Raw genomic sequence first — 16,773 nt, 5'->3', positions numbered from 1 at the left:
TAAGTCTCTGTGGCTCAAAAGGCAGACCGGGGGGATAAGAGGAGCACTGGAGGAGCCCCAAGTAGGCACCAATCCCACATCGGCACTACGGCGGCCGGGTGCAGGGTGCAAACAGGACGTCTGGTTTCCAATGAAACACTGAGGGGATCCCAGTGGTCACTCAGGCACTGCAGGCAGTGGGGAGTTGCCAGTGGCTGCTGTCCCTGAGGGTGGCTACACCTTCCTTGTGCTCAATTCCTTTTGGGAGGGGAGAGCATTTCTATCCCTATTGGTCCCTGTCCTCCAAACCAAGATGGAGAATTCTGCAAGGAGTGGTTAACGTTATCTCTGGACACCTTAGGGGTGGTCCTGGCTGAGGTGGTGACTCCTTGTGTTGCCTAATCATCCCTCTGGACCTGCCGCCAGAAGTGGGGCTTTGGCTGGGGGCTGGGCATCTCCACTGGCTGGAGTGGCCTGGGGCATTGTAACACGAAGCCTGAGCCTTTGAGGCTCACTGCTAGGTGTTAAAGTTCCTACAGGAGGGAGGTGTGAAGCACCTCCACCCAGTGCAGGCTTTGTTTCTGGACTCAGAGAGCACAAAGGCTTTCTCCCCTGGGGGTCAGAAACACGTCTGCTAGTGGCAGGCTGGCACAGACCAGTCAGTCCTACTCTAGAGGATTGGGTAAAATACAGAGCATCTCTAAGATGCCCTCTGTGTGCATTTTTTAATAAACCCAACACTGGCATGAGTGTGGGTTAATTATTCTGAGAAGTTTGATACCAAACTTCCCAGTATTCAGGGTAGCCATTAAGGACCTGTGGAGTCCGTTTTGACAGACTCCCAGACCATATACTTAATATGGCCACACTGTACTTACAATGTCTAAGAATGGACTTAGACACTGTAGGGGCATATTGCTCTTGCAGCTTTGCCCTCACCTGTGATATAGTGCACCCTGCCTTAGAGCTGTAAGGCCTGCTAGATGGGTGACTTACCTATGCCACAGGCAGTGTTTTATGTGCACGGCATCCTGAGGGGGAGGCCATGTCGACTTTGCTTTTAATCCCGACCAGCACACACAACCTGCAATTGCGGTATGCATGTGTTAGGTGAGGGGTCATTTAGGGTGGCACAACGCATGCTGCAGCCTTTAGGGACCTTCTCTGGTCACAGGACCCTCAGTACCACTGGTACCTTTTACAAGGGACTTATCTGTATGCCAGAGGTGTGCCAGTTGTGGAAACAATGGTACATTTTTAGGGAAAGAACACTGGTGCTGGGCCTGGTTAGCATGATCCCAGCACTCTCAAGTCAAGTCAGCATCAATATCAGGCAAAAAGTGTGGGGGTACCTGCAACAAGGGCCATTTTCCTACAGCTCCTACCTACCTTATGGTGTTTTCCAGGCAGCCCAAGCTGCTGCCACCCCTCAGACAGGTGTCTGCCCCCCTGTTGCTTGAACAGCTCAAGCCCAGGAAGTCTGAACAAATTATTTCCTTTGGGAGAGGAGGGTAACACCCTCTCCCTTTGGAAATAGGTGTTTAATGGCTTGAGAGGAGTAGCCTTCTCAGGCCACTGGTATGCTTTGAAGGGCACATTTGGTGCCCGCCGTGCATAAACTAGTCTACACTGATTCAGTCCCTGCTCTGGTGCTAAACTAGACAATGGAAAGAGTGACCTCTCCCCTGTCCATCGCCACCCCAGGGGTGGTGCCCAGAGCTGCTCCAGAGGGTCCCTGTGTTCCGCTATCTTGTATCTGAGTTTGGCAGGGACCTCTGGGGGCTTCTGAGTAGCCAGGTCAAGAAGGTGATGTCAGAGCCCCCTCCTGATAGGTGGTCACCTGGCTAAGTGACCAGTCCCCCTTTCAGAGCTATTTAGGGTCTCTCTCTTGAGTGAATCCTCAGATTCGGGTTGCAAGATTCCAGCAGGACTCCTCTGCAACCTCTACGTCGACTTCTAGCTACTGGAACTGCGACTGGACCCTCCAGGATCTGACAATCTGCATCCACGATGAAGACTCTGTTTGCAACATTGCTTCAACGGCTCCTTTCAGCTTCTGCAACATTTCCCCGGCTGTGCATCCTCTGAGGGTGGCAAGTTTTCAATCTGCACGAGAAGGGAGAAGGAGTCTCCTTTGGAGTGAAGGAGTCACTCCCCTGCATCTGCAGGCACAAACTGCAACGACCTGCTGTGTGGATGTCCTCTCACCCTGAGCTGCATGGATCCTGCATCACGGGTGGTGGTCCGGAGTAGTCCTCTTGGTCCCCTCTGCCAGCTTTCCAACTTTGGTGGAGGTAAGCCTTTTGCCTTCCCATGCCGGACAGTACCCCTGTGAATCACTTCTCTTGCAGCTACCAAGGCTTGTTTGCATCTCCTCCAAGGGATCTTCAGGCTCTGGGTAGCCACAGCACGCCTTCCCGCGACACACAGCCCTCTGTATGCTTCTCCAGTAGCATGGGGCTCTTCTCCAGTTGTGCTGCATGGGTTCCTCTGCGAATTCTGGTTTATCGTCCAGTGGGTCTCCTGTGGGGGATTCCTCTTCTTCTTTGGACTCTCTGCCTTGCTGAGGGTCCTCCTAGGACTCCCCCATGGGTTGAGTCTTCTTGGCCTTGCTGGTCCCCAGCAGCTCCACTTTGTGCTTCATCGCGCCTTCTGCCTTTTCCAAGGCTTGTTGGTGGATTTTCCACGCCACTTACTGACTGCAGTCTTCCATCCAGCGTGGGACGTAAACTGCATCCTCCAGGAACTCTTCATCTGCTCCAGGGCTGCGTTCCTGACCATCTCCGTCCCACTGTCCACCAACTCCTGCAACCACAGCTGGGTGGACAGTAGCTCCTGCTCCCCCTGTACTCTCCTTTGACTTCTGGGCTTGGTCCCCTTCTTTCACAGGTCTTCCTCTTCAGAAAGCCACCACTGGTTCTTTACAGTCTTGTCTGGGTGTTGCATTTTCTTCTTTTCCCTCCTTTTGGGTGGTTTGGGGGGAAATCCAGTAACTTACTTCTTTCTTCCTGATTGCTAGGGGGCACTGTGGTACTTAACTTTGTGGTTTCTTAGTACTAGTACCAACTCAGAGTTTTATGAGATCATGCAGCTCATTTTTGGGCAGTCTGACTCCGCTGGAGTGCCCTTGGGGGTCAGAAGCAACCCTCTCCGGTTCTGTGACGGCAGCTTTGACCTTGGCTCTGGGAGGCACTCGTGGATCTGTTCCTGGATCTGAACCAATGTCAGTCGTCCCAGCTCAACCTTGCCTGATGCCTGTTTCGACATCGATGCTCCCCATGCCGCCCGTGACCATGGGTAGTGTCAAACCCATTCTCATTGCTGACACTAAGCCTGTTGTGCGTTACTGACGCAGACTCAGACTTCGGCAGGGGCCTTGCCCCCTATGTTGGATCCTGACCCTTATTCTTATGTTTTGGGATATGGTGAGGAATAGGAGTGGTCACTGGATCCTCTAGAATATCAACCTGAAGATTTGTGGTCGCCATAAACCTGCTCCAAATGACCCAGCGTTCCACTTCCCACAGCGCATTCTCTTCTTCACCCCCATATAGGGAATCCAAGAGGCTGGACCAATTTGGGGAGAAGCGGTTTTCTTCCTCCACCCTGGCACTGTAGTCCGTGAACACCACATACGTTTTGGGCCAGATACCCCTTCTCTATGGGATGTTTTTGCGCAAGTGCTGCCACAGGTCTCGGGGGAGGGCCTGGCTGTATTCTCTCAAGCTGTTGCTGATTGGAGAGATGCAGCAGAGTTCACTGTTGGATGTGGACTGGACATGACCGACTCACTGGGCAGATCAGCCGCATAGACAGTGGCCCTTAAGTGCCATGCCTGGTGGAGGATGTCTTGCTTTTCGAAGGGTGACTAATCTACCCTTCTGGACATGCCCTTTGATGGCACCAGTCTCTTTGGAAACAAAGCAGATTCTGCACTCAAGTGCTTCAAGGATTCTTGTGCTACAGCCAGGACCTTGGGCCTCTCAGCTGCCCCTTGCCCGCTCAGTCTGCATTTCTCCCCTTTTGTGGCTATGGACTGGTAGTCCCACCACATCTGTTCTCCTCCAACCACTGTGCCGCCCATGCTGCCTAACCTCTGTGTGTGCAGCTCATCTGCGCAGGTCAGGGGTTTGTCTTCCCTTACCTCAACGACTGACTGTTGAAGACGGGCTTGGCCCAGGCTGTCGTCTCCCACCGGCATACTTCAATGGACCTCCTGCATTTTCTGGGATTCACTATAAACATGCCTGACTCCCTCTCAGATGCTCCCTTTCATCTGAGCTGTTTTGGACACAGTGCAGTTTCAGGCTTAATCTCCTGAGCATTGAGTCCAAAATAATCAGGCTATGATACTAAGTTATCCTGGGTTTTGGTGAGAGACTCTGAGGCTGCTCAGCCTCATGGCCTTTTTCATCCTGCGAGTTACTCATGCCAGATGGCATATGCGGGCTCTGCAGTGGGACTTGATGTTCCAGTGGGCACAGCATCAGGGGTATGTCTTTGACATGGAACAGATCTCGGAGGGAACTGCACGAGATCTGCAGTGGTGGTTAACAAACCCTGATTGGATAATAGGCAGATCCCTTTCCCTTCCCCAACCAGATCTAACAGTAGTGACAGATGCGTCACTCCTGGGATGGGGCGGCCTCCTGGGAGAGGCAGAGATCAGAGGCATTGATCTCGGTTGGAGTCTGTACTGCACATCAACCTGTTTGAGACCAGGTGATCAGATTAGCATTGAAAGCATTTTGTCCCCATCTCAAAGGAAAGGCAGTGCAGGTGTTCACGGACAACACCACCATCATGTGGTACTGTAACAAGCAGGGTGGGGTCCTGGACCCTTTGTCAAGAGGGTCTGCGCTTCTGGACATGGGTGGAACAGGACATTTCCATGGTGTTTCAACATCTGGGGGGCTCTTTGAATGTCAGAGTAGACAAACTCAGACGACAATGGTTGGTCAGTCACAATTGGTGTCTCCATCCAGAGGTGCATAAGGTCTCTTTCAGCAGTGGGGAGAACCTTGGTTAGATCTTTTCGCCTCCACAGAGAGCGTGCAATGTCAACAGTTCTGTGTGTTGGAGTTTCCAAGGCAGTACTCCCTTGGCAACCGTTTTCGTCTCAAGTGGAGCTCGGGCGTTCTGTACACCCTTCCGCTTATACCACTCCTGCCCAGAGTTCTACCGGGTCCTAGTAATCTTTGTGGCTCTGGACTGGGCACAAAGAGTCTGGGTTAGGAGGCTGACTCAGTTTATGATGTACACCTATAGTGTGGCACCCTAAACTGAGTCCATGCAACCCTTAGTAATAGTAAACAGGTGCCCAGATTGTGCAATCTTTCTAGTGGTAGCTGAGGTGGGCAGCTGAAGCTTACCCAGGAGGTATATAAAGCACTTGCAATACCACAGTAGTAAGACAGTAACTCACTCACAAGAAAGAACCATACAAGTATTGCAAACATAAATGAATCTTTATCACAGCACTACTACTGGACTAACATTGGTATCTCTCCCTTTAGAGATCTAGACACAGTATATACACAAAATAACCAACAGAAATAGCATAAAATATACAGGCCCTATGGGAAGCCAAACCATATACTAAGAAAGTGAAATGTGAAACGGTGAACCCAACCAAGGTAAGTGTGGTAGTTAGCTAGGGGCTGTGGGTAGATAGAAACACCAGAGATGAATATAATAAGTGTCTCCTGCGGCCAGGTGAAAGGTAGTAACCAACCCAGTCATCCTATAGGCTAACACAGGATGTACTGGTTGGAGTTTGTCTCAAGACCCTTCCCAGTGGAACCAGGAGGAAACCAGCAGCCAAAAGGAAGGTTGGAGACTGCCCCCACCCGAAGATACCCAGGAGACAGAATTATCTATACCAGGGGACTAGGATGTAGAGGGGAGAAGGGACTCTTTGACATCAGTGGATCCCTCAGATTGTCCAGCTGCTATCAAGACCTGTGGACCAGGTTGGTGGAACTCTGGAACGGATTCCGGGCCTGGAGGACCTGAAAAGGAAGGAGACAGTGTCCCGCACCCTTAGCGGTGCCCAGGTGGTGCAGATGGCAATGCGCACCCTCCTAGAGTCTGGGTTCCTGCTAGTTGTTGGAGGAAGAAGTCCAGCTGCGGGGTCCAGGAGCTGCCGAAGATCCCAGAAGTCACCTACAAGCTGTCCCTCTACGGTCGCCAGTTTGCACAAGGGTCTGTGACCAGCCAGGTCACCAACAGGCACTGGCAAATGCAAGCAGGGGTTGAAGCGGTATTTGTGGGGTCTTGGGGACCAGCAAGGTCCAGGAGACTCTACCCTTGAGGGTAAGTCGAGGCTGGCCCTCAGCATGCAGGAAGGCCAGCAGACGTTTTTGGAGCCCACAGGCGATGGACACATGGAGGCCTCACCAGCACAACAAAGCAAAAGTCCCACATCGCAGGAGTTGCAGGACAGGGGCTTGTCTTCGAGTTGCAGAATGCTGGAGGCCAGGGCTTCTTGGTGCCTGACTATCTCCTGCAGGAAGAGTCAACAAGCCTTGGCAAGTGCTACAGTCGGTGTGCATACGAATTCCAGTCCAGAGGCAGGAGCAGAGGCCCACAGTCTCCCAAGTTGGCTAGACAACCAGCTGGACCCAGAAGAAGCCACAGACTTACTGTGAAGCAGAGCCTTTAGATGTTCGTGGAACAGCAGACCCTGCCCAGACGGTTGACATTGTCTTGATGTGCCTGCGGATGCAGGAGAGTGACTCCTTCACTCCAAAGGAGATTCCTTTGTGCTCCAGGTGCAGAGTCCTTGTGACCCTGGAGAATGCACAGCTCTGGATGTTGCATAATTCTTGCAGGATCCGGAGAAACAATGTTGCATTGGGAGCCTTCCCACCAGAAGCAGACGTGTTTCGGGTCCAAAGCAGACCAGCAATGGTTCCAGAGGCCAGGAGCAGAAGATGTCTTGCAGAGAGTTCCTTGCAGAGTTGTGCTCAACGAATTTCAGGACCCACCTTCGGAGGAGCCTTAAGTAACCCTAAAGGGGGGTTGGTCACTCTATGGAGTGACCCGTCTATCAGAGTGGGCCAGGGACGTCATCTACCTGCCTAACCAGTCAGATGCTCCCAGGGACCTGTGCACATCTCATTTTCAAGATGGCAGAATCTAGTGGTCACCTGGCAGAGCTCTGTGCAACCACCCTAGGGGAGGTGCTGGACGGGGGGGGGTGGTCACTCCCCTGTCCTTTACGCAGTTTTGTGCCAGAGCGGAAACCAGGGGTTCCTGAACTTGTGTAAACTGGATTATATAAGGAGGGCACCAAATGTGTCTTTCAAAGCAGTCTGGTGGCGATCAGAGGCCACCTCACCCCAGCCCTTTGACACCTAATACAAAGGGAGAGGTGGTCACACCTTTTCCTTGCAGAAAATCCTTTGTTCTGCCTCTCTGGCCTGAGCCAGGTTCGCCAGCAGGAGGGCAGAACAGTGCCTGGGGTCAGCAGCAGGTTGGTCTGGCAACTAGACCCCATAAGGCTGCACAGGCAGAACTGAGGGGTCCTCTAAGGAACCCCTAGAGTACCTGGTGGTATGCAACTAGCACTGAAATCTGTGTAGTTGCATGATTACAACAAGTTTGACACGGAAGATGCCTAGGTTCGGAGAAGCCATTGTGTAGTTGGACCACTCATGTTCACCAGTGTCCACTACATACTGTAAGATGGCTTCCCCGCACTTACAGAGCCAAGGGAATGGAGTCTGGGGTTTGTAGGGGTACTCTGCACATGCTAGGGTACCCTCACACTTACGGGCATGCATCCTGCCGAAGGGCCTTTCCAGAGGGGTGACTTGCAGTGTCTAAGTGTAATGACAAGGATATGAGGCAAGCCTTATATCCATGGTAAAAGGGTGCATGCACCATTTCACGCAGGCTGCAATGGTTGACCTCCAGTCACAGTTTGCATGGGCCCCCATGGGTGGCATAATACATGCTGCAGCCCATTTGGGGGGGAAGGGGGGGACCCCCTGGTGTATCAATGCCGTGAGTATCTAAGTACCATATACTAGGGACTTACATAGATGCACCGGTATGCCAATTCTTGGTGTAAAAAGTGTATCAGCAACCAAATTTAGAGAAGAGAGCAGAGACACTGGGGCCCTGATTGGCAGAATCTCAGTGAGCTACAGTCTAAATACACTGACATCAGGCACAAAATGGGGGTAACTATGCTAGAAAGATGGCGCTTTCCTACATCTGGTATCCTGAGCTATTGAACATGGCTACTGATCCTCCAATCAGACTGCCCCGTCTGGAGGACCTTCTGTTGCAGCAACAGGGAAGAGTTCTGCATCCCAAACTGCCCAGTCTCTTTTTACGTGGAGCTTGAGCAATGGCAGTTGACAGCTTTGGACCTTCCACCCCAAGTCTGGAACGCTAGCTTGGCAGCCAGGCATCCCTCCACCAAAACGGTGAAAGAAATTTGTCATGATATACAGGCAAGTCTATTGATCCATCCCTCCATCCCCTCTCTGAGGGTCTCTTGTTAATACTTTTGTTGGCCAAATAGGGCTCTGCTGTGGGCACTCTTAAAGGTTATTTGTCTGGTCTGCAATCTCTGCTTTCTTATGGCTGCCTGATTAGCCTTCCTTGTTTTAAGTCTCTTATTGTAAATAGGTTCCTTAAAGTCCTTACTCATGTGTTTCTTCCTTCCCCATTCATTATGACCGAATTGGATTAGAATTTGGTTCTGACATTCCTCATGTGCTTTCCTTTCAAGCCTCTCTGCAATTGCCCTGGCAGGCTCCTCACTTTGAAATCAGTCTTCCATGTGGCCATTACATCTGCTTGCAGAGTAAGCTGCACGCATTGTCATCTAAGCCACCCTATCTTTCCATCTTTCCTGAGAAAGTGGTGCTTCGTACACGGGATTCGTTTTTTCTGAAAGTGGTTATGCCCTTCCATGTAGACAAATCCATCACCTTGCTACATTTTACACCCCCCAACATCCTTCTAAGGAAGAGGAGAGACTCCACCTCCTGGATCCAAAAAGAGCGTTGGTGTTATACTTGTGATCGTGCCTAAGAGTTTCGGTGGATGATCACCTTTTTGTTGGTTAGGTGGGTGCAACGAAAGGTCGGGGTTTGCGGAAAAGAACCATCTCCAGATGGGTTGTACTCTGTATTAAAATGTGCTACGCAATGGCTAAGAAGCAACCTCCAGAGGGCTTGCATGCTTATTCTAACAGAGCTAAAGCTGCAACCACTGAGTTAGCACGCAGACTTCGGGTCCTTGACATCTGTCAGGCAGCAAAGTGGGCCCCCACTGCACAAATTTACCAAACACTACTGCCTGGACAGTCAGATCCGTAATGATGGGCATTTTGCTTGTTCGGTCCTGCAGGATTTTCTGGTGTGATCTTGGTTCACAGACCCTCCTCCGGGGATGGTATTACTTGGGTATCTATTCTAAGGTAAGGAATCTGCGGCTAGATGTCTGTATCAGATGGACAAGTTACTTTCCTTTGGTAACGCCTTATCTGGTAGAGTTAATATCTAGTTGCAGATTCCTTTCTAACCCACACATCCTCCCCTACTCTGCAAACTGATTTCTAGGGGCAGGGAATCCCTTTCAGGTCCCTAGTTTTGGTGCACCTGTGTTCATTGTTCTTCATGGCTTTGCGCTTCTGGCATGGAAAGTTGTGAAAAGAAACTGACGTCAGCATGCCAGGGTGGCGCCGACGTAGGACCCATGACTTCATGTCTTGCTCCGATGACCCAACGATAACGGATGTGGAACTGATGGACACCTCTTATCAGGGTGCTGGGGTAGTGCTAGAGAAAAATCTGCGGCTGCAGACTGATGTTTGGGGAAATTCTAAGGTAAGGAATCTGCGTATAAATATTGTCTCTGCCAGATAAGGCATTACTGAAAGTAAGTTGTCCTTTATTGCTGTCCGAAAGCTGGATGCAGAAAGAACTCTGCAGGAGTCTGTCTCCCTCACCCTCCCCCAACCCGTCCAGGTCAGCACCCAGTGCTGCCGCACCATTTGCACTGCCCTAAATCTGGCCTTTGGTGTTGCTAATTAAACAAGAGGTAGGGCTCAGTGAGTGATCTTTTTTTCTCGGGTGTTAGGTTGTCTGAGGGATAAAAATGGGTAGTTAGAGTTATTGATACAATGCAATGTACTTTAATCATCATTGAGCAAGTTTGTATCAGCTGGTGTTACAGTTCCTGTGTTTGATTGCGATAAACATAGTTTGGTGTAAGTGATTCTTAGATGTCTGCAGTTACTCTGATGTTGTGTAGCTGCCTACGGGCTGGACATGGAAAGGGAAATTGGAATGGTGTGGGTTGTACAGTTTTGGACTGTTGGTTAGTTTTTGAATGGAGCGGGCTGGTCATGTCATGTTCAAATGGTTTAACTATAGAGTTGCACATTAACTTCTCTTGTGAATTGTAAATGAATGGTATTAAGTGTTTGAAAGCTGACGGATACACTGCCACATAAAATTGTAACATCTTGGAAATGGTGGTTAGGTAACATTATTTTTGATGTATGAGGTGAGCTGCAGATGTTCTGTAAGGTTAGCGTTAATATCCAGCTGCACTGAACCATTTTATTTTTCTATTCAGAAAGTGCTGAAGATGGTAAGGAAATGCAGAAAACCAGTGAAGAGGGCTGTAGCTTCATAACCCAGTTGGTCGGACATTTCTGGAAATTGCATGCATCCAAACCCAAAAATGCCTTCCTTGCGCCAGCATGCTTGCCAGGTACGTAATTCTCAATACAACACAATGTAAGACTGATTCATTAAAAAGAGGTCTCAAGTCTTTTTCACCTTGATGAAAATTTGCCACAGAAGTAAACAGATTAAATTTCAACATGTAAACCAAAGCCTACCTGCAGTGCAACATGGTACCTTAGAACTTTGCCCTAATTTTTAAATGTTTATTTTTTTAGCTAGTTTAAGTCTTGTTTAGTTGCAAGGTTTTTTTTCTGTTGCCAGTGATTTCTTATTGGCTGCCTAACATTTCTTTCAAGTTTTTTTGTTTTGCTTTCCGCTAGAAGTTTGTCCAGCTACCAGATTCTTAGCGAAATTACCACTATTCTGATAAAGCCTATAAATGTCTTCTCTCAAAGTTGTTTGCCCCAGGATAATCTTTAGCTACACTTGCCCCTGCTCTGTTATATTTTTGGTCATAGGAAAGTCTCTCTCGTCATTTAAAGGGCACTCATAATTACAGTGAAATTATGAAAATGCCACATAGCAATATGAAACTTTGGCAGCTGTCAGCCTGAGCTGATTTCATGCCCAAAACACATAACAAACAGAATTGGTCAGCATAAACTGCTTCAATTAAACACCCCAATACCCTGAAAATTAAACACCCAGGCTACATATGCACCAGAACTGAACAGGGATCAGAATGAGGACTGACACCTACTTCACCAGGCTGTATGAACGGTGACCCTGTTTCTGACCTCCCAGGACAACTCTTTAGCTGGTTGCCCTACATAAAACCGAAGCAGAGCAAAGTTATGGCTGCATAAGCGAGACTGGACAGAGTGGAAGTCATGCTTGCTACTGGTGTAGACTATGAGCAAGACCAGTGGTGAATACAGGCCAGGTTGGTGGAATTAAAGGATAGAAATAAGAGGAATATTTGCACTTCTCCAGGATCCCAGAACTACTGGAAGCCAACAACATGCAGACTTCATTAAAAAGTTTCCTACCAGAACTCTCTGGCCTGATATTTGATCCACTGCTGAAAATTTCAATGTGCACACAGGAGTGCATGTAGGAAAGCATTCCTTTTGATATGGTTAGCCCCTACTTTTTGCCTGGTTTCTGATGTGGTTTTGACTGTTAGTGCACTGGGTCCCTGCTAAACAGGTCCCCAGTGCCATATCTCTTTTCCCAAACCTGCACAGTTGTTTTGCACAATTTGGCAAATTCTTTAGCTACCACTGTAAGTCTGTAGTACATGGGAACCCTGGTACCCAGGGCCTGGGGGTACTAAGGAAGTTTCTGAGGGCTGCAACACCAATTGTGCCACCCTCAGGGACCCTTCACCAAACCCACACAGTGCTGCCACTGAAGACTGTGTGTGGTGGTGCAGGCTAAATTGAAAACGACCTGTCACACACCCCTGTGTGCCAGGCCACCTGTAACTGCATGTGCCAGGTATAAGTCGCCCCTAAGACACATGTAAGGGCATATCTGTATGAACAGGTATGCCTCCGCTATGTCTGTCGACTCTGAGACCTAGTAAGTGTACAGGGAAGCCATTTCAAATGGATGTGCTGGGTACTGGTCATTACAAATTCCCCAGCTACATGATCGCTTCTCTGAATCTTGGGATGCTTGGTGCCAAACATCTCAGAATAAGAAACCCTACCTGACCCCCAGTGATTTAGTTAAAAAAAAAATTGCACACAGCGGGCACCTTAGAAATGTCCTCTGCAAATCTACCAGCTACTAATGTGCTGACTGACTGGTCCTGACCAGTTCAGACACCACAGACTCATTTCTGGCCCCCCCAAGGTGAGAGCCTGTGCCCTCAAGGGCCTGAGACCAAGGCCTGCTCTGGGCAGAGATGTGACCTCCTCTCCCTGGCAGGATGGACATTCCAGGGTGGGAAGCTTCAAAGGTAATGCCACGTTTGTAATATGACCCAGGTCACTCCTGATTTTGAAGCTGACCGACCCCCCTGTCCTGACCCCACTTTTGGTGGCAGCACAAGAGGGAAAATTAAGCAGATTAGGTGTGCCCACTTTTTGCCAGTCCCACCCCTAAGGTGGATGAACTACATTTTCATTTCCTCCGTCTTGTTTGGAAGGAATTAGGCCGTCAGGGTTACGCCCACTTCCCAGCGGAAGTGGTCATAAGGAGGGTGTAGTCCCCCTAAAAGGTGCTCAGCCCATTGGCTACTTCCTGGCACTCCTGGTAACGCCCCTAAATTGAGTATTTTGGTGGCTCCCGTGAACCCAAGAACTCAGATTTAAACAACCTAGGAAGACACAAACAAAGAAGAGTGGCAACTGCAGAAGAGGAAAAGAAGCTGACCTGGACCCAGCCCCTTGGCCTGCCTACTGACCTTGAAGGATCCTGCATAAGATGTCAGCTTGCCCAGCCTTCAATAAAGGCTTGTGTCTCTTGTTGCTCTGCTGCAAGAAATTCCAAAGAAAAGACTCTGCAAATGCTGGAACTCCAGATACCCGACACCAGAAGTGACCACTGCACCCGATGTCCCTGATCCAAGGTGAACCCAACAGACGGTGCCACCGTGGATCCTCAGCTGCCCAGAGACCGGGTCCAGTGTGGTCTTACCCATCTTGGACTCTTTCGAGATGCCTGCAGCCTCTGCATGCAGGCCCCCTTCTCCCACATGCTTGTGGAGAGAGAAGATCTGACAGCTACAGCAAACACTGCACCCGTGACCCAGGACCTTCGCTGAGGTGGGCCACCGGTGCCAACGATGTCCCTGGCTCCTAAGATCTCAAGTCCACCCTGGGTCCACCTCTCCTGAACTCTCCCACTGCATCTACAACCTCAACACACAGGACCTCCGAACCGCGAGTGCTCCTGGATGTGAAAACATGACACCTAAAGACTCCACTGCATCCGTTGCCCCTGGGCACAGGAAAAGAGAACCAAGGGTGCACCTATGTCCCTGAGCACCCCAAGTCTACTACCTACCTGTTTGTTGTCAACAACTGGCTTTCCAGCCAGCGCCTGCAGCCTATGTGCTACGGGACCAAACTCACATAGGGAAACCATTGGGCACCCAATGCCTTACTGCACCCGGCCACCTCCAGTGCCGCCCAGTGTGACCTGTTGGTGTGGTTCTGATCAATGCACCCCCAGCAACACTGGGCAGGCCGGGTGCAGAGGTCAAAGTTGGTGTCAGGCCCTCAGTGGAATCCTGTGGAGACTGGGGGCACTTAGAAAGAAACAGCTTGTAGGTAAGTACCCACGACTACAGGGCACAGACCTGGGGAGGGGTTTAGATCAGCACCGGTGGGAGGGGGGCACAGGTCAGCACCAAACACACACCCTCAGCAGCAGGGTGCAAACACAGCATCAGGCGCCCATTGTTTTCCAGTGGGAGGACCCGGGATCACAAAGAGGCTGCAGGTTTGGTCCAGGCAGTCGGCTGAAGAAGACCAACATCTGGACAGGTAATTCGAGAGCCCACTGAATGTTGCTGGGCCGTCAGTTGGGTTCCCTAAGGCCATGGGGCTGTGGTTACAAGGGTACCTTTAGGTGTCAGGAAATCTTCACCAGAGCTGGTTGCGAGGGGAGGGGGGGGGGTGTTCCTTTGGATTCAGACTTCAGGTGTCGTGTTGGTCTAGAAGGGTCAACCCAGGGTGGACTTGAGGTCGGAATCGCCTCTGGACCTTCTTTGGACCGGTGGCTGTCTGGACTCGGGCTGTGGGCATCTTGTGCATAGTGGGCAGGACTCTTGGATCTGGGAGGGCCTGGAGTCCTTCTTGGAGGGTTCTTTGTGGATAGGTAAGGTGTCTTTGGTAGATCTTGGTCCTTGGGTAGGCAGGCAGTCCTCTGGGGTTTTGTAGAGGTTGCTGGACCTGTAGGATGCGTCACCTTTCTGTTGCAAGAGTCTTGAACCTGTAGACACACCGGTAGGGATGGGGCCCAAGTCAGTTGTCTGCTGTCTTCTCTGCTAGAGCAGCTTCAGTCCTTCTTTCAGGTCACCAGGAAACTGAAGAGCAAAGTTCACGGCTGTGCTTCAGTACTAGATTTAAGGTCGTTTTAGGGGTCAGAGGGCAGTAGACAATGGCTTCTGATCCTGAGGTTGGCTACACCCTTTCTGTGCTCACTCCCTTTGGAGAGGGGGCACATTCCTAACCCTATTGGTTAACACCCTCCAAAACAAGATGAAGGATTCTGCCAGGATGTGTTCACCTCAGCTCTGGCCACCATAGGAGTGGTCCCAGCTGGGGTGGACACTCTTCCTGGTGTTTACTGATTTTCCCACCAGACCTGCTGCTGCAAGCGAGGCCTGGTCTGGGGACGTGCATCTCCACTAAGTTGAGTGCCTGAGCAAAACAAAAGGCAGGAACCTTTGAAGCTCACCTCCAAGTGTTGCTGTTCCTGCAGGGGGAGGTGTGAAACCCAGAGCAGTCATTATCCCTGGCCCCCTGATAGCACAAAGGCTCTTACCCCATGGGGTCATAAACTTGTCTGGTAGCGGCAGGTTGGCATAGACTGGTCAGCCACACACTAAAGAGTCAGGTGAGTTTCAGGGGACATCTCTAAGATGCTCTCTGCGTGCTTTTTTCAATAAATACAACACTGGCATGAGTGTGGGTTTATTGATCTGAAAAGTTGGATACGAAACTTCCCAGCCTTCAGTGAAGCCAATATGGAGCTGTGAAGTTCGTAATGACAGACTCCCAGTCCATATACTTAATATGGCTACACTGCACTTACAGGATCTAAGAATGACTTATACACTGTAGGGGCATATTGCTCATGCAGCTATGCCCTCACCTGTGGTATAGTGCACCCCATCCTAGGACTGTAAGGCCTGCTAGAGGAGGGACTTCCCTATGCCACAGATAGTGGTTTGAGGGCATGGCAGCCAGAGTGGGATGCCATGTGGACTTTACCTTTTTCTCCCCACCAACACGCACAATCTGCAATGGCAGTGTGCATGTGTCTGGTGAGGGGTCCCTTAAGGTGGCACTATTCTTGCTGCAGCCCTTAGAGACCCTCCCTAGCCACAGGGCCCTTTGTACCACTGGTACCTTTTACAGGGGACTTAACTGTGCCAGGGGTGTGCCAGTTGTGGAAGCAATGGCACAGTTTAGGGAGATAAAACAGGTGCTGGTGCCTGGGTAGCGGGATCCCAGCCCACACCCAGTCAAGTTAGCATCAGATATCAGTCAAAAAGTGGCAGGGTAACCATGCCAAAAGGGGCACTCTCCTATATCTGTGTTTGCTGAATATTGTTTTTTTCTCCATAGGATAACATTGGGAGAACTCTGAAAATTGCACTGTCCATTTTTGAAACTTCATGGTATTTATGCTTAGAGAATTGTTCGTTCTCTAAATTGGTGTCAGATTTATTCATTGAGTGTGTCATTTATTGCCTCTGAGTACAACAAATGCTTAGCACTACCCAATAAGTGCTCGCCCACACTACCACAAATAGAGAATTAGTCCTATCTAGTTTTGCCTCTGCAATACCAATGCCTGGGCTCTCTGCACAGTGTACTTCATTTTAGTGCACCATGAAGAGAGTCAGCTTCGTACAATACGCATGCAAAATCCAGTCTGACTGAACACCCCGAGGCAAGTAATAGTCTGTTTCTCGGGTGTCAGCAGGGTAGGCAAATACTTCAAGAAGCGAAGCAAAAAGACAAGGGAACATTGACAGTCTAATCGTCGTTCTGCGGAGCCTGGGCTGACTCATCGCCTCCCTGAGTATCTAGGAGCCAGAGCGACCCCTGCCCAACTCCCGAGAGTTTTACAAGGCCATGGTTTATTTTTGGGCAGCCTAACACCTCTTGAGCACCTCGAAGCCCCTTGGAGTCAGAAGGGGTCCCTTGGGGTCCGCATCAGAACACTGATCAGAACTGGCACAGGTCGTACTAACCAGACCTTCCTCAAAGCTCCTGGCACCATCCGTGCCCATGGGCAGTGCCATCCCCATTGTATTTCCCCAGCTCAGACCTCTGCAGGAGTCTTGCCTTCTAGATCAGACCCTGAGCCCTTTTAGTATGGTTTAGGCCTCGATGTGAATGGTAGGGGGTTGCTGGACCCTTTACATTACTAGCCCGTGTGGGAATGGACTGAT

At 50.2% G+C, this 16,773-nt stretch overlaps 1 protein-coding gene across 17 annotated transcripts in view; it reads left to right on the top strand.

Moving 5' to 3' along the window:
• Positions 1 to 16,773, top strand: part of UBR4 (ubiquitin protein ligase E3 component n-recognin 4) — a 1,862,787-nt gene that overhangs the window by 1,132,923 nt on the left and 713,091 nt on the right. For all 17 annotated transcript variants that reach the window (XM_069240131.1, XM_069240143.1, XM_069240141.1 and 14 more), the window contains one exon: positions 10,582 to 10,719. In XM_069240131.1, the coding sequence (XP_069096232.1) occupies positions 10,582 to 10,719 (138 nt within the window). The remainder of the gene's footprint in view (positions 1 to 10,581; positions 10,720 to 16,773) is intronic.

This window comes from Pleurodeles waltl, chromosome 6, assembly GCF_031143425.1.
Source record: "Pleurodeles waltl isolate 20211129_DDA chromosome 6, aPleWal1.hap1.20221129, whole genome shotgun sequence".
NCBI lineage: Eukaryota > Metazoa > Chordata > Amphibia > Caudata > Salamandridae > Pleurodeles > Pleurodeles waltl.
This window is presented reverse-complemented; position numbering and strand designations above follow the sequence as displayed.